Source organism: Coturnix japonica, chromosome 6 (genome assembly GCF_001577835.2).
Source record: "Coturnix japonica isolate 7356 chromosome 6, Coturnix japonica 2.1, whole genome shotgun sequence".
Lineage (NCBI taxonomy): Eukaryota > Metazoa > Chordata > Aves > Galliformes > Phasianidae > Coturnix > Coturnix japonica.
In genome coordinates, this window is record NC_029521.1 from 2162219 (window position 1) to 2181501 (window position 19283).

Genomic DNA, 19283 nt, shown 5'->3' on the forward strand with positions numbered 1-19283 from the left:
TTATTAAGACTGAGTTTTCCAAGGGGACCAAAGAGCAGTTGGCACTCATGTCTTACATGGGAGCCTGAGAACTTACCATACTGCAATAGCTCTGTAATTTTGTATTTTGTGCAATGTAGATGAATGTTAAAACCAGACTTTTCTCGGGGTGCTTCCATGTTTAAAAACAACCAACCAAGCAAACAAACAAAAATGTAAATAGACCTGGTTAACTACTTGGTATCAGAAGAGTTTTTGGCTTCAGGAACCGGTTGACCTTTATATTACCATCGAAGTAAATCTGTTATCCCTGTGGCTAAATAAGAACTGGCCAGGAGTGAACCCAGGGGTGATTTTTAGCCCTTCGACATAGGCTGTGAACCATACTACATGTCTTCTTTAGGCTTGGGTCCCCAGCAGGATTTATTTCTGCGTCAAGGAAGATTACAGATAATAGGATTTGCTTCTTGGAGGCTGTTGGCATGTTTGGTGAACACCCTGCACAGTGCTGTCTTAAAGGAGAATATGGACCCTACTATTCATCACATTTTTCTTCTTCTTGTGGCCTTCCACAAGATAAACCCTTCTTTTTCATCTTGTGTCACAGGATGCTCTTGTTCTCAGGACAGCTTTGGAAGGTAAGAGAGCTAATTGTCTTAGCTGTAGCAACAGTGAAGCAGCTCAGAGACTTCTCTATATGTATTCCTATACATATTTGTTGTTGCGATGAGGACCAAAACCAAGTGGTCTCATGGTATACCTCTGCTACAACTAATACTGTACATAACCATCTTGAAGATATAATTATGAGATCTCTTTTTTCCTTGAGATATGTAGTTGCATATGTAACATTTTCTTAATGCTTTTTAAAAATTATTTTAATGGTATTCTTAGTGGGAAAGATGGGTGTAAAACTGAACTGAAGGATGGCTGCACTGCCACGTTGCCATGAAAGCAACACTTGATAATTCTTTGCAAGCTTGCAGACCTATGTAGGGAACTGATTTCTTAGCCATGAAAGCGGTATGTGACCTAGAGAATTTTCTCGTTTCCTCCTCAGGAGTTTACTCTGCATGTCTGCATTGCTGAGGAAGATTCCCGACAGCATCCCTCAAGACATTAGAAAAATTAGAATAGAAAACTCACACCTAACAGAATTGCCTCGCGGGTCATTTGCGAACATTAGTGCCTTGGAGTATCTCTGGCTCAATTTCAACAACATCACGGTGATGCACATGAAGAGCCTGGAGTACCTGCCTGCTCTGAAGGAGCTGCGTTTGCAAGGGAACAAATTAAGTTCAGTGCCATGGACAGCATTTCAAGACACCCCAGCTCTGAAAATTCTGGACCTGAAGCACAACCGGCTGGATGTCCTTCCAGAACATGCGCTCCGCTATCTGTCCAACCTGACCTATTTAGATCTATCCTCAAATCAGCTTACTGTCATATCCAGGGATGTCTTCTACAGCTGGCCTATCTACCAGAGAAGCCAGAGGGCGGCAGGGCAGGGAGAAGCTATTTCCAATGTTGTTCTGGCCCTCCATGACAACCCGTGGATTTGTGACTGCCGCCTGAGGGGATTTGTCCAGTTTATCAAGTCAGTTGGCCCTCCTATTATTCTGATGAATTCTTATTTAACTTGCTCAAGCCCGAAATTCAGGGCAGGGAAGTTTTTTCATGAAGTGGAGCTCAACAGCTGCATGAAGCCGCAGACTTCAGCCCTTGACACCAACCTGACAGTCCCAGTGGGGCTGAACATCACCCTGAGCTGCTTTGTGCAAGCCAGCCCTGCCCCGGCTGTCTGGTGGACCTATGCACTCAAACTTCTAAGGGCATTTAATGGTAAGCAAAGCAAAACTTTTTTGTTTGTGAGTTTATTTACATTTTGCTACTCTGCTGACATAGTTCTTCAGTCCATCTAGTCACCACACCAGTTCTCTGCCTCTTTGGTGCCTCACTGTCATTGTGGTTGCAAAAGCATTCGCACAAGCTTAATTATTACACTTCACGTAAGAAATTGGTCAAAGAGGAAAGGAACAAGTTCCACAATTATTTTATGATGAGTGGATTTTTTTTTAGTAGCCTTTCCATCATGGCAAATGATATAAGAACTATAAAGAATACCTCAGCCCGGCATACGTATTAAATATGCAGTTATGTAGACATGAATTTATTATATATACTACATCATATACAATTATGTAAATACATAGGTGTGTGTGACTAGAGATGTCTATATATATATATAGCCTCTATATGCACATAATTATATACAGAGAGATATATGTGTAGAGAATAAATTTATATATGTATTTAGGAGCACACATGCAAACACGTACACACTTGTAGACTATTCCCTTACGTTTTCTCAGGAAATATCCATGCAGTCCACAAACCCTTGAAGCCACATTACTAGACAGTGTCCACTCACACTCTATAACCAAAATGAATGCAGCCATTCTGTATAAACCCCACTAATTTGTCTGCTTTGCTGAGGACTTCGTACTAGGAGACCTTTTCTCTTCCTCTATGTCCAGCTGGCCTCACATAAGTCCTCCCTCACATCTATTTTTGGTACTAGTCTTCAACAGGGCAAGTTGCTATTTTCATACATTCAGAGCTAAAAAGACACACAGCCACTGTGCAGGTTACGTGTAGCCCTAACGATCCTGCTATCTAAGGCAGCATTTGCCCTTAATCTTGGTCTGATGTTTGATTTAGTTCAGTATTTTAGCAGCACTTGTGCATCTTTCTGTGACATGCTGGATTAATTACACACAGGTTTTCCTTACCAACATGCCCATGTGTGGGTAGATGATGGGTTAGCTCATAGAGTTACTGAAGTTGCATTTTGCATCCACCTAAACCCTTCCTTGGCCTCACGTGCCTCCTTTTTTTAGGCCAGAGCCCCAAAATGGAATTTTTCATTTTCCAGTCTAGTGGAAGATGTAGCATGTGTTTGAACTAAAGAGCCTTCCCTGCTGTCTTGCAGCCTGGACACATGGAGGGCAGATGGTGCATTGGTGGGCTAGGCCAGCTCCAGTGCCCTGCCTCAAGCGCTTGAGAGCCATGTGGCATTAAGGTTCTGCTCAGTGAAGTGTCCCTCTCAGGTTAGATTACTGAATATCCGGAGCTGAAAAGCACTCATGAAGATCACTGAGCCCATCTTGTCATTCCACATGGGGCAGGCTAAGAGTTAAACCACTTAACTTAGAGTGTTGTCCCAACAGTTGTGTAGCTCCAGAAGGTTTGATGCTGAGACCACTGCCTCGAGAGTCTGTTCCAGTGCTTGACCAGCCTCTCAGTGGAGAACCTTTTTCTACCATCTTACCCTTCCCTGATGCAGCTGTAAGCCCTTACCTCTCTTCGTGTTGTTACCAAAGAGCTGAGGTCAGTATATGCCTCTCTGCTCCCCTTGTGAGGCCAGTGAGGGTACCCCTTACGCTCCCCTTCTTTACACTGAGAGAGCAAAGGGACCTCAGCCTCTCCACAGTAGTCATGCACTTCAGGCTTTCATTGTCTTTGTTGCCTTACTTTGGACACAACATAATACTATTATATCTTTCCTACTGTAGTGCCCCAAGCTGCAAGCAGTACTTGAGGTGAGGCTGCACCAATGCTGAGTGCGGTGTGCCAGTCACTTCTTTCTGCCAGCTGTAACAGATGGCCTAAGACTGGGTTGGCTCTTTTGGCTGCTAGGGCAGGAGTTACTAGGCCCCCTAACCTCCACCCTGTTCTAGGTGGTCTCAGAGCCACAGTGTGGCTACTCAAGCCACTGACATGGCTTCCTTCTGCCCCACAGTTTCCACTCAGCCCATCAGTGAGGAGACTGTCCGCTCTGACCTGGTGATCCCAGCCGTACGACCTGCAGATGCAGGCAACTACACCTGCACAGCCGCCAACTTCTTGGGCAACGCCTCAGTGGCTATCATGCTCCACGTGGGTACCCCACCAGCCTTTGCCACACAGCCAGGCTGGGCCGCTGCCGCCCCTGTTGAGCCAGGCTCCCATGTGGAGGTGCGTATTGCCAAGCAAACAGTCTATGGCATCACTCTGGAGTGGTTTGCAGCGGCGGCAGTGGCAGAGCCAGGGGAGATCTGGTACACGCTGCTGGTGGGCCGCTACGACACTGCACAGAAGGACGCCATCTATATTGGCCCAGGTGTCAACACTTATTCTGTGACCGACCTGCTGCCCGCCACCAAGTATGAAGTCTGCGTGGCTGTCCGCAACCAAGCACCCCGCAAGGGCCAGTGTGTCGTCTTTGTAACAGGCAGTGACGTCAGCCAGATGGAGCAGCGCGAGAAGCTCATCCACATTGTTGTCATCGTCTGCGCCATGGTGTTGGCTGTGCCTGCCGGCATGTACGCCTGCACTGCCGAGGCCCGTCCTGGCTGCCTGGCCCGCTGCCCCGCTGCCTGGCCCCGCCGCCGCCGTGCAGACAAGCCACCGGGTGCTGGCAGCAAGGAGAGCACACTGGACAGCCTGCCTGGTGGCAGTCAGGATGGACTCTGCCGTCCTGATGTTGGTCGTGGTGCCCGGCGGCCCCCAGCACGAGAGGAGCCCGAGCGCCCTGGCAAGACCCGGCTTCCCCACCGGAACAGCGCTGACCTCTATTAGCACAGCCCCCGCCCCAACCATCCCTGTGGCTGCATGGTCTGGTGAATGGTCTCCATCCTGCTGGCTTTCTTGAGAAGGAGCAGTGAAAATCCACAGATGGCACAGATGTGGGGCAAGATGGAGCATACAGCCAGGATCTCCATTGGGCTCAATGTCCCAGGACTATGGGGCATGCACCCCAGGCTGCCCAGCACTGCTACGGAGCTACATGCATTGGCACACACACACATTGAAATGCACTCTATCAACCCAACAAACTACATAGCAAAAAGTATTTTGCAGTCACTTCTTCAGAAATGTTTTAAAGCCACAGTGTGACTGCTTTAATCTGTCATGCAAAGAAAAAAACGTTAAGCAAATCACAGACCCAACAGCTCAGTAGAAGCGCGTGCAGTGACAGGCCAGAGCTGCCTGCTCTTCTCCAAATAAACATCTTTTTTTTTTTGTTTCTTTCTTTTAAGTATTTTTGTTATTGTTTCCTTACTTTTCCCACCCAGGTCCTGGTGTGGACTTCTGATGGCTGCCAAGTGGAAAAGTAAGAAGGTGCTGGTGTGGTTTGGGGGGTGCTTTTTTGTGTGTTTTGAGTTTACCTTTGTTTATTTTCTTACTCATAAGAACCAGCATAATGTGGCAGCAGTGCAGGCTTTTACTTGTTTTCTGGTGGGAATGTTGTATGTAATGTGGAGGGCAGGAACATTTACTTGTGTCTAAAACATGAGTAGTAGATGAGCAGTTTAGTTTCCTGCATAACCATTCTTTTACATAACAAAACCCTGCATATCTAATGCTATTTGTTACACGTGTGGTGTGAATTAAGCTAAGCTTCCTCTGTGTATGTTCTGTGCTGTCCAAATTCAGGCCCCATTTCCCTCTGCAGCACCTCTACCTTCACGGATCCTATACACGGATGTGCTGTGTCAATGCTGACTTTTGTTGTTATACTAGAAAGAGCTTCTCAGTCTTGTCTTAGTGTTAATGTAATAAACATGACTGGTTTTCAGAACGTGCAGTGTTCTCTGTTTCCTTTCTGCTCTTTTGTATTACAAATATCAAAGAATCCAGAGTGCTGAGCAGCAGGGGGCAGGTCTGGGCCTCCTGACCTAGCTATTCTGGGAAGGGCAATGCTGGCTCAGCAGTGGTTCCAGGCCCCTTTACCAATGTGCCCCAAAGGAGGGGCACTGCTGTCCCACAGAAGCTGCCCAGCAGTGGCCAAAGGGCCAGCCTGGGAAGCCATCCTGGTCATGCAACATGCAAACAAAAAGGCATCTCTGTTAGTGGAAACACACCATAAGAAGAAACACACTATGAGAAGTTTTCTATGTATATATTTTTTTGTTATTTATTACAAAATTATCCGGAGTTGTAATACAGAATAACCAGAAAAGTCTCACATCATAATAAAACATCTTTATTCCTTCTTAAATATAATCTCTAAGACTATAAGACTATAATTCCCGCTAAATTCCACTTAATTATAACTCACTTAATTGGATGGTCTTTATAGGCTTTCCTTGTGGAGAATGAACATTGAATACTGGCTTCAACACAACACTGGGAAAAGAGCGGAACATGGGATACATCACAAGGTTTTGGTTCCCCTGTGAAGCACTGCAGAGCCAAGAGGAGACATAAGCCAGGGAAAGGAGCACATGTGGAGCTGTGGCTATGGGACCAGGGCTGAGCAGCACTGATGGGGCTGTGTCTCCTCTGTCTCAAATGGCTGTGGCTGGGGGATGAAGACGTGGTGTGTTATGCAAGGGCCTGAAGCCAAGAGGAGGCATAAGCAGCAGGCCCTGAGGGGAAGCTGGAAAACACTGGAGTGATGAAGGGCACAGTGGGAAGGGTGGTGTGGTACCAACAAGGGCTGCTATGATGCTGCTCCTCCCTGCTGAGCATCCATCACTCCATTGAGGCTCTGTGGTTTTGTCTGGCTCCAGCCATCACACTCAGATTAAACTGTCCTTAGAGGACTCCATAAAGAGATTTACAGCCACATGGCTCCTCACACAGCTCCTTGTGCAGTCCTAAACCTGTGGCCTGTTTCAGAGAAGTGAGTTAGTGAGTGAATGTATATTATTTTGTGTTCCCCACAAAACCAGGCAGACTGTTGTTCCCCTCTACTCTGAAGTTTTCAGTCCCTGATCTACATTGGGCCTAAACCTCTGTGCTTCCCCAGCACAATCAGGGAGCTCCATCCACTGCGTTGTGCTCCCAATTCTGCTAGAGCCTGATGCAGAGGGACAACCTGGAGCCCTGCACTCTCCCCTTAAGCCTGGGCCTGCTGGCAGAGCAGCACTTGGCACCGTGGTTCCTCTCTGCTGCTCCTGGATCATCCCACTGGTGGCAAGCACATGGTATGGTGAACTGGAGTGAATAGAACCTAAAAAACATGGACTTGTTTCTTGCACATGGGTAATTTCTTGTTCAGCACGCTTGCTCCTGAGGTGATGGAGTCCTGGTGCAAATGAAAGGAATAAATCAGCTAATGGAGTGAGGGAAGAGGAGCACCAGAGGGGCTGGGCTGCTGGTCCAGCCAAAAGGACTGACTCAAAGCAGTTTTATGAGAAGCCCCACAGCCCCTTTGGATTAAGACAGATTTCTGTCACTTAGGGTTTGCTCCCCATCTCAGTGTTCATGGTGTCCATCCATGACAGCCAACCTAAGGGCAGCAGTGTGGGCACAGCGTGCTTCTCCCCAGTAGGACCAATGCACGCTGCCTTCTCCCCAGGTCCAGCTTAAAACACCTACTCAGAGACAAGCGTGACATAGAAACTAGGGTAGACCCAGTAAAAATCTGCTCCATCTCCAGTGCCTTTTTAGTCCCACATAGCAGGAAAAAAACGTGTTTCCAGTTAGCTGTTGCATAATTCAGGCAAAATGCTGCTAGTACAAACCAGAATATTTGAAGGAACCTCCTTTTGCACTCTCCAGTCCCTGGAGTAAGCTGGTAGAGATGACAAAATCTGTTCTCCAGTCCCCCTGCTGGAATTGGACAGAACCAAATAATCTTTCCAGACACATCCCTGACCAACATAGATGACTTTCCAGCACTTTGTTTCAATTGTTCACATATCATTTTTGTCTTGGCTTTACTTTATCTTCCCCACTGCTTTAATCACATCTTTCTCCTGATGGCTTGCCTCTCATTAGGGGATGTGGTATCAGAAGGAGGCAGTATCAGGCGAGCACTGCTACTGAATTCCTGTGCTTGCATCCTGCCCCAGCTGTCCTCTCATCCTCAGGTTAGCTGGCAAGCTCAGGGCAGAAGCATCATACCAATGTGCTCTATCAAATTCCAGCATAAGCTGCAGGAAAACAAAGAATTTTTCAAGCTTGCACGCTTATCTGCAGGACGAAGGATGCTGTGGCCATCAGCACATCATTCCACCAGCTGCTGCACATCATGCCTGAGGACTGGTATCACCTACACACAACTTGATCTCAGCATTCTGTGAGCTGCTGACCTACACTCCACCCCTGGTGCCACAACCAGAACAATGCCTTCTTAACTGGTTATGGGGTTTGAAGTGATGGATTTTTGGATGCTTCAGCTCCACCTGCCAGACCTGATCAGAAGTGGTAACTGCAGAGCACCTGGCTTGAAAACCAGGGTGCTGGCTAAGGGCCTCTGTAACACAGGCAGCCCAAAGCCCTGCTCACTTTGGGAGGCTCTGGTTGGCGCGAGGGCATACAGAGCACCCTGGTTAGACAGCTGCAGGGTGGAACCAGCACTGGGACATGGGATGAAGGAACCGCAGTCCTAAATGGGCACAGACCACAACATTTGATACAGGTGAGGTGACTCCACAGCACACAATGCTTCTGGAAGGTGAGGGGCAGCTATCACAGCAAGAAGCTGCTCTCAGTTCATGGGTATTGACAGACATGGCGAAGACCATGGCACGTAACATACCCATGTGCAGCCGCAACCTGCAGTCTCTGGGGCTGCCAAGTGCACCTAGATGTGGCCTAGATGTGTGGCTCCCCCATAGCTGCATTTCTCTTCTCAAACTTCATTTTGAGCTCTGACACCAGGGCATTGTGGGCGCTGCTATGACCTCTCTTCTTCAGCTGCTTGTTGATGAACTTGGGAGTGAGGGAGCCGGACACAGTTGGCACCCGCCACACTGCGGTGTTCCCACTGGTGGCCAGGGCGGGGGGCGGTGGAGGCAAGGGAGCGGCTGGGGGCACTGGAGCTGCCTGGACGTTGTTGTTGCTGTTCTCATTCTGCAAGCTCTTTGCATCGTCCTCAACGACAAACTTCTCCGCGGCATTACTGGGCCTCTTGAACTTCAGCCACTCCATCCTCACTGTGCGGGACTGCGGGGTCTGTCTCTTTTTTATGATCCTTCTTACCGGCATGATTTTGTTGGACCGCTTATTGCGCCAGAACATGGCAGTAGAGATCATGATAGTTATCAGCACCATTATGCCCATGACACCAGCTAGCACTCCTAAGGCTTTCATGGGGTTATCTTTAGTTTGCATCAAAAAGGCGGCCATAGGCCCTTTGTGAAGAGTCTGTAAAAGAGTACAAAGAAAACACATGACTTACTCTGTGGGACAGACAGTGACCTAGTAATTTCATTTGTCCAAAATATGTTTTGAGCAGGGATCACTACTGGAAGTTGTCTCTAACGAAAAGGAAGAGTCAACGAGCCATTCCAGCTTTGGGCAATGCAGAGCCTGGGCAAGCATGGCAGTACTGTTAGATGGATGGCCACTTAACACGAGCACATACAGGAGTAGTACTGCCAGATAAGAGTGGGCTCCTGTGTATAACCTCGCATTTGCTTAACTTGCAAGAAGTGAACAAGAAAATAATTAGCTCTGGGAACTGCAGCAGCATTGTTGCTCTGCATTGCAGAATTAATTTCCTAGGAATAACAGCATCAAACCAGATACAGGTTTATGATTAGAAAATGATCTTTCAAGAGCAGCCATGGGTGATAAGGTGATGTGCTTTGCAGGACTCTTACTGAATATGGCATTACAAAGATTATGAGAAAACTTTGCTTTATAAAATTACAGTGTATAGATGAGTGATTTGCAGATAGGTGCTGCATTCTGTTTTCAAGTACTCTTTTACAGACATAACAAAACTCTTCGAGGTAGGGGACATGAATAGTACTAAAGAGCTTTGTTTTTAAAAGAAGCAAAAACATAAGCTACATATGGCATATTAAGGACAAATGAATGACCAGTTCACTTTGCAGCTTAGCACAGTGTGCGTCTTGGCGGTCCCCGTATAATTTTGCGGATTTTGCCCTGCGGGTGGAGCTTGGATCTTTTCACACTTTTCCAGTACATGATGGTGGAGATCACCATTGTTACAGAAATGGTGGAAAGGACGCCACTCATGCAAATTCCAAATATCGTCCATGGACGCTTCTTGAGGCCTAAAATATAGGTTTTTACCCTGGACTTGATCTGGAAATGTCAAAAATAAGAGAAACGGTCAACCCATACACAGTTATACTTGGAAGAGGAGAGCACCTATTATAAATGCAACTAGGGAAGTAGGGTAAAATGCGTATGGAGCAGTGAATATTAAGAAAGTTAAGTGTCTTCACCTCACTTCTGTATTTTCACTAACTGCCTCTGAGACCACTGTTCCCCTATCCTAAATGTTTCTGATTGCTAACTAGAAATGGGCAAAGAAACGCTGTTGAAAGTCATGGACCATCTTACTTTAAAGGAAAGGATAAATTTTCATAGTTTTGCTGTGCAGAGAGTTTTTCCATTATGTAATCATCAACAGGGCTTAGCTAGAAAACAAAAGCAGAGCAGCCTGTGACTGTCAGACCTTTACCATGCTGTATTACATGGATATTATGTACATAAATTCCATCAGATGGCTATAATGAGAACCGGCCCAGAGAAGAGTTGGAAACAACTGGACAGCTACAGAACCAAGACAGAAGTCTGGAATTAGGTGTATATCAGTTCTGAGAAACCAGAATTCTGCTCCTGGGACAAGATTACAATTTTAAACCTGAATGAACCAAACAGGATGTCCATGCCTCTTTTTGTTACTGATCTTGTGACTTATCTACTTTGGTTTTCACTCTTCTGCCATGACAGTTTGCAGCAGGCAGACATCACAGCATGCACACACCTGGCAGTATCTCAAAAGGCCTTCATAGCGCGTGGGTTGCTGTGAGCAGAATGAGTGGGCAGTACATCCAGAAGCAGGACCCAACCGGAGGAGCACGTGGTTGAGCTTTCTGCCATGAGAGCAGCTATGGCTCATTGGCTATATTTAGAAGGTTAAGTAAGCATGCAAAGCTGTTAAGAGCCCCAGTCAGATTATGTCAACTTGAGCAAGTGGGTATGTAAAACCAACCAGCTGGTTCTGAGGAATCCACTCCCACCTTTTCATCATCTCTTGAGTTCTTCCTCAGATTAAACCTAGCCTTGTTACAGACATGGTCACAGAGTATGGTAGAGGAGGAAATATGCATATTAATTCAAAGACAATATTTGTTTAAACTTTCAATCAGGGACATCTAAAACTAAGCTATGTATAGATGTCTAAACCAGTGGCCAAAGCTATTAAGAACCAAAGGTTTCACAGATTAAGCTGTCTAAATGTGGATTTAAGCTTCAGTCCTCAGAGTGCTGTAAATAAACACCCCCATATCCTTGCAGGACTGCAAGAAGGAGGCAAGAGGATCCCCCATCAGGCCGAGCTTCAGGATCAGTTGCTACCAGTGAAAATCTTGGGCAGCAGGAATATATCTTGGTATGATATAAGGGTGAAAAAAGCATAGCTTTTTCAGCACATGCTTCTTAATATGTTGAAAAGGACAGGAGGTTAACAGATGCTATTCTACACCAATTTCTGTAAAATGAGCCTCCATTAAAGTAAAAGACCTCTGGAGTTTTTCATTGCTCTATTGTTCAAAGAACCAAAGATCCTTTTGATGTGCAATACTGTTGAATTCAGCCACAAGGCATTTATCTTGAAGGGCGCTGCCTTGCATTAATGGTGGTGTTAAATGTTAATAAGAAAATATGCCTGTTTAATTGCTTGGTGTGATTAACCCTGCAAGAAATCCCTTAGAGAACACACTCAAAAATTTCTTTCTTATCCAAAATCAGTAATACATAAACAACCACCACACAGCTAACTAAAAGAATGTGTGTTCAGCTGGAGCACAAAGGGAAGAAATGGACATTTGTAATGGTCAGAGAGAGAGCGAGCACACAGTATTCCTACACCAAAAGCCTGCTTCCTTCACCAGGTCCTAGCAGTATCCACAAAGTGTCTGGGACACAGGGAATGAGCAGGAGCCTTGTATACTGCCACGATACATCACTCACATGTAAGCTGAAATGTGTGAGTGCTTTGTCAAACCACTACAAACAATGAAAGAAGTAATGGAGAAACGTACAGAAGCTTGCAGAGGACAGATGTTTCATCAGATTAGTACTCCAGATCCTGCTGAAGAGACCTACTCAACTGAAGAAGGATGCTGTTGCTATTTCAGCTTATGCATTCAGACTCAACAGGGAGAAAAGCATGGGAAGAAGGAATAACTGTGTTTGAGAGGCGTCCCTGTCTTCAGAGCCCTCTCTGCTTCTCCTTTACACTTTACTGGGACAGAGACTCCCTCACTTTGTGTCACGTTTGTATCCCTGGGGTGAAAGGAAGCAGAGACGGGTTGTTGTAGGAGACACCTTCTTTCCATCAGGTGCTGATGTTGCTTCACATGATAGAAAGAAATCCAATAAACTCTTATTTCCAAAGCACTAGATACACTTTTTTTTTTATTCCTTCCAGATATCCTTCATCTACCAGTGTAGATACTGGAAACCTCAGTTCAGGTATGTAATAGTTCCCCCCAGCAGAGGAAGCGTGGGGCTCTCTTACTCCCCTCAGCACCCCTCAGACATGTACCTTAGCCCCTATGGAGCCCCAGTGCTGCAGCCTTGGTGGGTTGGTGCCAAGAGCAGGGATGGGGAGCTCCTCCTGTGCACTTGGTACTCAGTTTACCTTCTCGATGAGCATAAGTGTTTTCTGCTGAAACTTTGTAACTTCCAGCAAGCCCTGAAGCATTATCAAGGAGTGTAATATAAATCCACTTGATAAGGAATATCATTGGGGAAAAAAAAAAAAAAAAAAAAAAAAGGAGGCAGTGATAAGAGTTAAAAATCATGTGGTTGCATTTCTACCAAAGCAAAAAGAGAAAGTGCTGTGTGTACGAAGAGATTTGTATGTTTACCCAGTCTGTGCCTGGTCCAGTACCTAATGAAGTGTATCTCATCCACATTAAAGCCCATTTCCTCTTTGCTGGTGCCTACTTAAAGACACGGTAAGTAGCAATAAATAATAATTAAGTAAGCATGCACTGCTCACCATAAATCTCTCCCTGTTCTTTGGTAGACAATAAAGTTGGACTGATGAGAAAGCCAACCTATTTGTGCTATCTTTTACAGTTTGGCTACACTTTGGTGCCTCACAAGAATCATCCCACCTAAGAATTTTTCTAAAATGTTTTCTTACCTCCTCTGTAATATCAATCTTCAGGACTGCTGTGGTACTGAAGGACGGGGAGCCTCGGTCTTTGGCCTGCACCACCAATGACCATATGCAGTCTTTATTCTTTGTAATGTTGTGGATGATGTCCAGGGAACGGATATAGGACTTCAGCTTGATTTCCCCAGTGCTTTGGTCTATATCAAACACATTGGCTGGATCTGCTTGCATTATGGAATAATCCACAATGTTGTTTGGTTCTTCTGCATCTTGATCTATAGCCTGAAAAGGAAAGTGTAGAGAACAAAGATGACAGTGCTTGTGTCTTTGCCCAAAGTCCAAACTTCAGTAGTTTCTGAGCATTAACTTTTGAAAATGTCCATGCAATAAAATTACTGGTCTGTTTAAGTTTGACCTTGGAAACAAATGATCCTTTCTTGCTATCAGCTGTGCTTTATTTACTAGTGAAAAACATCAGTGCTTTCATTGTAGCATTCTGTAAATTGTATCTCTTGGAGATTAGAGGAAAGAAGAGGAAAAGCTGTAGAATGCGAACAGCCCATTGCTAGGGACTATCTCTAGTTAGGCCAGGCACTCTGCTTTGTGACACACTATGTTGTTTCTCACCTCTATCTTCACTGGTGTCCCAATGATCATCGTCTTTTCCTGGATGTTTTCATTGAATTCTGGAGAATGATCATTGACATCTAGCACAGTGATAAACACTTCAGCCAAGCTGTATTTCCCATCTGTGTCCTCTGCTTTCACGTAGAAATTATACTTTGAATTTACTTCAGCATCTAATACAGCCCAGGGCTGGGTGTAAATTATACCTGTCGATGGGTGGATTAGGAACCTGAAAAAGAAGCATTGAGAGACTTCTGGGTGGGTTTGTTTTTCTTTATTTTGGTTGCTTAGTGTGTATTTGTAGTCTAGAGCAAAGGTGGGTTCTAAACACTGTATTGCCGTGCCCCAGATTTTTGTATAGTTCACCAACCCTATGCCTGCCTGACTGATGTTTTCGAATCATGCATTTTGCCTGTCACAAAACAACCAATGTCTGTTGTTTTTTTATTCACTGTTCATGTCATTTCAGCTGCCTTTTCTGTTAAAGACTTTATCCTGAATAAATTTTCACCACATTGGCCTTCTCCCAGCATAATTTCTTTGCAATAAAACATTAAGGAACTGCTTATTCCTTCAGTTTATAGGAAGTGCAATATAGTAGATCATGTTCTGAATAAATTAATATTGGTTGATATATTCTTGTTAGCTAATGGAAGTTTGCTGCATATCATCTTTAAGCTCTTTTCTTCTTAGAATGGCTAAGGAAAATAACTGTTCTCAAATCCCCAAAACTGCTGGCCAAATTATTTCTTCCAAAATTAATCACTTTTCCACAGACTTGTGTGGGGATGGAGTGAGCGTTCAGATCTGTCTGTAGCAAGTTCAATTCTATACAAATGTAATTGCTGAGACACTGTCAAAAATGACAGGCAAAGCTTGGATTTTTAGAGAAGATACTGACACACTGTCATTTGTAAACGGACTGCCAGTGTAAGCTCCAAACAGCAGGGCTTTTAACGAATTGAAGGTTTTGTATACCCTTTAATTAACATAATGAATGTCAAAATGTTTTCTGTACAGTGGAGAGTGATTATAAAACAAGTACTTATTAACAGAGATGCATCAATTGTTTCCACTTATCTGTTTAATACAAATACTAGACATGGAGGTGGCAAGACCTACACCTTTTCCTGAATCCTTTGTTGGCACCTTTCACAAGCTTTTCTGCACCAGCTGTTTTAAACCAGAGAGGCCTGCCTCTATGACCTGACCTTTGCCTGCTTGCCTCTATGCAGCTAGCTTAAGGACTTATTGAGTAGATCAAAATAATCCATCCTGGAAATGCTCCTGTATGTGTACCTTTCTGGCTACAGAAGAGGTTCACCCTTAGCATCTGGGATTTTAAACTTTGACAATGTCATCTAAATGGCTTTCACCCTAACAAGAGGAATTCAGATCTAACTCCAGGGGATAAAGCATGGAGAAAAAGAGATTGCAGGGATGACTGCCTGAACAGCTCATTCTTTTCCAGGTTCTGTGTTCAGGAGCTGCGGCTTCCAGCTGTGTTATCTGTGACTGACCGCTGATTCTAGGCAAGGCTGGGAGCCCCAGCCAGCAGACCAGAGCAACCACTGGGGTGGGAGCAGAGTGGGCAAAACCAGTCTATTGGGATTCTCTTACCCCACACTTCCCAAAGGGCTGGAGATGGAACTATAGATCATTACACCATCAAGTAAGCATCAAATTCCATTCTTCCCTGGTGTAGGGTTATAAGGTTTAAATATACTGGATGCTTTGAACATTCAATGCAGTTGGCCTTCAGTGTTCAGGTTTATATCTTTGAATGTGTTGTCTTCTTTGATTTATTTTGACAGGAGTTGAAACTCAACTATTTGTACAGTTATATGGAAAGGGAAGGTACAGGTCGAGGAGGTTTTTTCCCCCTCAGAATGGACTTTTCACAACTAGACCAACATCTCTCATTTCTCTTCCACATGAGCTTTAATAGCCTGCTTGAATGTCATTTAGTTTTCCTTTTTAACTTACAGATCTGCTCCCGTTCCATAGATGGAGTACTTGACTTCTCCCCAAAGCCCAGAGTCTGGATCCGTAGCCTTAAAAATAGAAGGGAGTCAGCCTTTTTTTTTTTTTTAAATTGCAAAAAGAAACAGGTTCATTTTTCCTTTAAAAACAAGTCACTTAACAATGAAAAGACTTTGCCTTCCTTGCACAGGAACATTTTCAGGGGGAAGTTGCATTAACAGTTGTGCACCTCAAAAACTGTCATTTATAAATGATGACGATGATGTTGTGTTGTTTTTTTTTAATGCAGGCCAGTGTTCTCCGTTAGCACAAAGAAATGCACCCGGGTGTTTCCAGGGAAGCAGCTTAGATGCTGTGTCTCCTCGCCAGGGCTGGTGCCGGAGACTCGGGCAGTAGAGCCACTAGATGGCTCCATTCATTGACATTGAACTCCTTCCTTTATGAGCAGCAACGTTGATCTCAATGACACAAACAGCCCGCTCTCAAGCATTCACAATTATCACTGACATATTAACGGGCAGGTCAAAATTATTTACCTTACCCAGAATTTATTATTATTATTATTATTATTATTATTATTATTATTATTATTATTATTATTATTATTATTATTATCCACCTTGTGGAATTGCTTGCTTTTCTTGCTGCAAATACAACGGTGTTTGGAGTCAAGGTGACCTGTTTTACCTTCCAAACCCCCTGTGGCCAGGAGCTCTGGGACATGAGATGTGTTTCCCAGCAGCTGCATTAAAGAGGTACAGCTTGCATCTAATAGCTGGAAGCGCTACTCCAGCACTGCACCCGTATAACACTCTGCTTTTCTTATTATTAAAATGTGAGATGCAAGAAAATTCATAGTCATATTATTCCCTCTGTGAGGAAGTGCTTACAGGGATCTTTCTTTCCCAGCTCTAAGCATTTTGGTGTCATAATCTTGCCTTGAATAATAGTCTAATTAGGCCTGGAGCAGCCAGATTCTTTCCAGGAAGAGGGTACTAATATTCACTAAACAGCCATCTTGTTTTCTTTTTACTTGTACTTAAGCAAGCAAATCCACTAAATGTAATTCCACTTAGTCATAACCAAATATTCCCAATGGACACGGATTAGACCGGGGCTTTCCTACTACTTGCTGATCATGTGATTTCTCTTAAAAGCAGATGGCCTTTAATTCAAACAAAATAAATGAAAAGATAAATAAATTTGTTGTTCTGAATTATAGTTGCCTTCAAGCTTATCAATGTATTTAATATATATATATATTATTATCTTGTTGATTCTAAAAAGGAACTGGAGCTGAATCCAGAAGCTAAATGGCAAGTTGGCTTTTTAGGATCCCTTCCAACTTGAACAATTCCATGACTTTATGATTTTTCATGCCTTGGAGCTGTCTGCACAAATAGCCAGAGAAGAGAATGTTTATTTACAGGTGAATAAAACTTACAGTTACAGCAACTACATTTGAGCCCCCTGGAGAGTTCTCGGGGATCCTGGCAATGTAGTAGTCGGAGGAGAATTTTGGGACGTTGTCATTGGTGTCCAGCAGGCGTATCGCTACATCAGCTGTCGAGCTGAATTTTTCTGGTGTGTTCACCTCTATTGCAAGAAGCTACAGAAAAAGAAACAGAAAATGAGTTCAAAGCACATGTTATTACTTCTTAAAGGAATGTTATATTGCAAGTTTTGAGTTTCAAATGGTGCAGAACAGACACAAAACTAATCACACGGAGAGGGTGGGAAAGAAACCCAGGCAGTCTGGCTTCTGGACTCCGCTAAAAATGCCATTTTGTATACAAAATGAAAGTTAGCTTGTGTTTGAAATCAGCTATATAGTTTTGACAATTTTTTTTAATGATTACAGGGATTGTCTACACCATTTAGTGCAGACAGAACAGAGTATCTATGCTTATGTTCAGAGACAGCTGATGGAAACCAGACTACATAATTATCTCCATGAACCAATGAATCTGTCAGGGAAGGTGATAATTCAAGTTTCCAGCTTTTGGATGAATGCTGGCTCTTGCACGGCTGGCTTGGAATGTTGGTGAGGTGGCCTTGGATTGGTCTGCAAAAGGCCATGTAAGTAGATGAGCTATGTCAAAGGCAGTGAGCAATACTGGAAGATGGTCTTCTGGTCAGATGGGGTGTTTGGCCAGCCAGTATTCAGTGTATAATAACGAACTGAATTACTTCTGACTAAGCGGAATTTCTGGCTCCAGGGACATTAGAATTTCACCCCAGCTCTGCAAGAGCAGGAATAACACCCTTAGAGTCGGACCACATATAATTTCCACTGAGACTTAATACTCAACAGTTCGTACTGTCTAGAGTAAATTTTGGCTTTAATGGATGCACCCATTAAACTTTTTGGAAGCTGAAGAAACACAGGGGGATATGAGTATTATTTCTATGGAATGTAAATTCAGTCACAAATCATCAGAAAGATCCAGGAGATAAATCCCATTGGATTTATCAGCCTTCATACACATGGCAGAGAGGGTCCAGAAAGCACAAGTACCTTGAAGGTTAACACCTTGAATTTTTCATAGTCAATAGCAGCAGAATTTTCCACAATTATTGTAACCTGAGCTTCATTCAGGACCGTCTGGGGAACCACTCGGAAGATGCCGCCGGGTCCGACGAGACGGAGGTTGAATTTAGCATTGGCTCCCTGTGAAGAAAAGCATGTACTGGATGGTTTTTGGTGAATGATGCATTTCTTACAGCTAACACTGCCTGTGTTTCTTCAAGCTGTATAAATGTAGAATCAGTCCCGCTGTTCTCCATCCCCAGGGAAAGAAGCTTAGCTATATAATCCCTCCAGCCCTGGTCACAAGACAGATATGGCTTTTCTGTACATAGACTGACAAGCTTGGTTATTCTTCCAGCCATCACAGAAAACCCCTGCAGAGGGGCTGGCTACCAGAAGCACTCCTTTGGCAAGGAGTTTTTGGCTTCCTGCCTCTTGCTGCAGGACAGTGTGGGTGAGAGGGGTGGCAACGCTTGCATATGAGCCGGGAAGTTCTGGCTTCTGGTTCCTGCCAAGGGGAGATGCATGACCCACCCAAGCCGGGTCGATGGACCTGTCAAAAATCCAACCTATGGATTAAGAGCTCGCATCCTGGGATGAGCAGAGCATTGAAAATGTGCAAATTTCCAAACAGAAGCAGGACCTGACATCTCACACAACCTGGGTTAAACTGGCCCTGAGGTGTGGCCCCTGAGCCTTTTGGAAGTCGGTGTGCCTGGGAGCAGAATGAAATGTGACACAGAATGGTCAGCTCCAGGTGAAGGAAAAGACCAAATCCCATCATATAGATAATCCTTATAGACAGGGAGGACCAGAGAAGTGGTGATACCTGGAAGGTTTGCAGCACTGGTACCAGACAAACTCTGTAAATTTAGCTGGAGGGTGTAGAAGAATAAATGAAGCGGGGATTCCCACATCTCTGCCTTACAGGGGAGCCCACTGAATTGCCTTTCTGATGTCACTGCTTTCTATTTCTTACGCTGGGGCAACAAGCCATATTCCCCACCTGGCTGGTGCCACGTTCCACCTCCACAGTCAATGTTAAGATGTAGAATTTATAAT

General features: G+C 44.5%; 2 protein-coding genes across 2 annotated transcripts in view; one reads left to right on the forward strand and one right to left on the reverse strand.

The window, feature by feature from the left end:
• Positions 1 to 907: 907 nt before the first annotated feature.
• Positions 908 to 5532, forward strand: LRIT2 (leucine rich repeat, Ig-like and transmembrane domains 2). The gene is made up of 2 exons (XM_015866015.2): positions 908 to 1851; positions 3782 to 5532. The coding sequence occupies exons 1-2, from the start codon at positions 1053 to 1055 to the stop codon at positions 4597 to 4599; spliced, it is 1617 nt and encodes a 538-aa protein (XP_015721501.1). The 5' UTR covers positions 908 to 1052; the 3' UTR covers positions 4600 to 5532.
• Positions 5533 to 5911: 379 nt separating this feature from the next.
• CDHR1 (cadherin related family member 1) overlaps positions 5912 to 19283 on the reverse strand; it is a 29608-nt gene continuing 16236 nt past the window's right edge. Inside the window, exons 12-17 of the mRNA XM_015866067.2 lie at positions 18210 to 18362; positions 17136 to 17300; positions 15695 to 15762; positions 13709 to 13937; positions 13109 to 13363; positions 5912 to 9120 (exon numbers count right to left, since the gene is read on the reverse strand). Coding sequence (XP_015721553.1) covers positions 8569 to 9120; positions 13109 to 13363; positions 13709 to 13937; positions 15695 to 15762; positions 17136 to 17300; positions 18210 to 18362 — 1422 coding nt within the window. The 3' untranslated portion in view covers positions 5912 to 8568. The remainder of the gene's footprint in view (positions 9121 to 13108; positions 13364 to 13708; positions 13938 to 15694; positions 15763 to 17135; positions 17301 to 18209; positions 18363 to 19283) is intronic.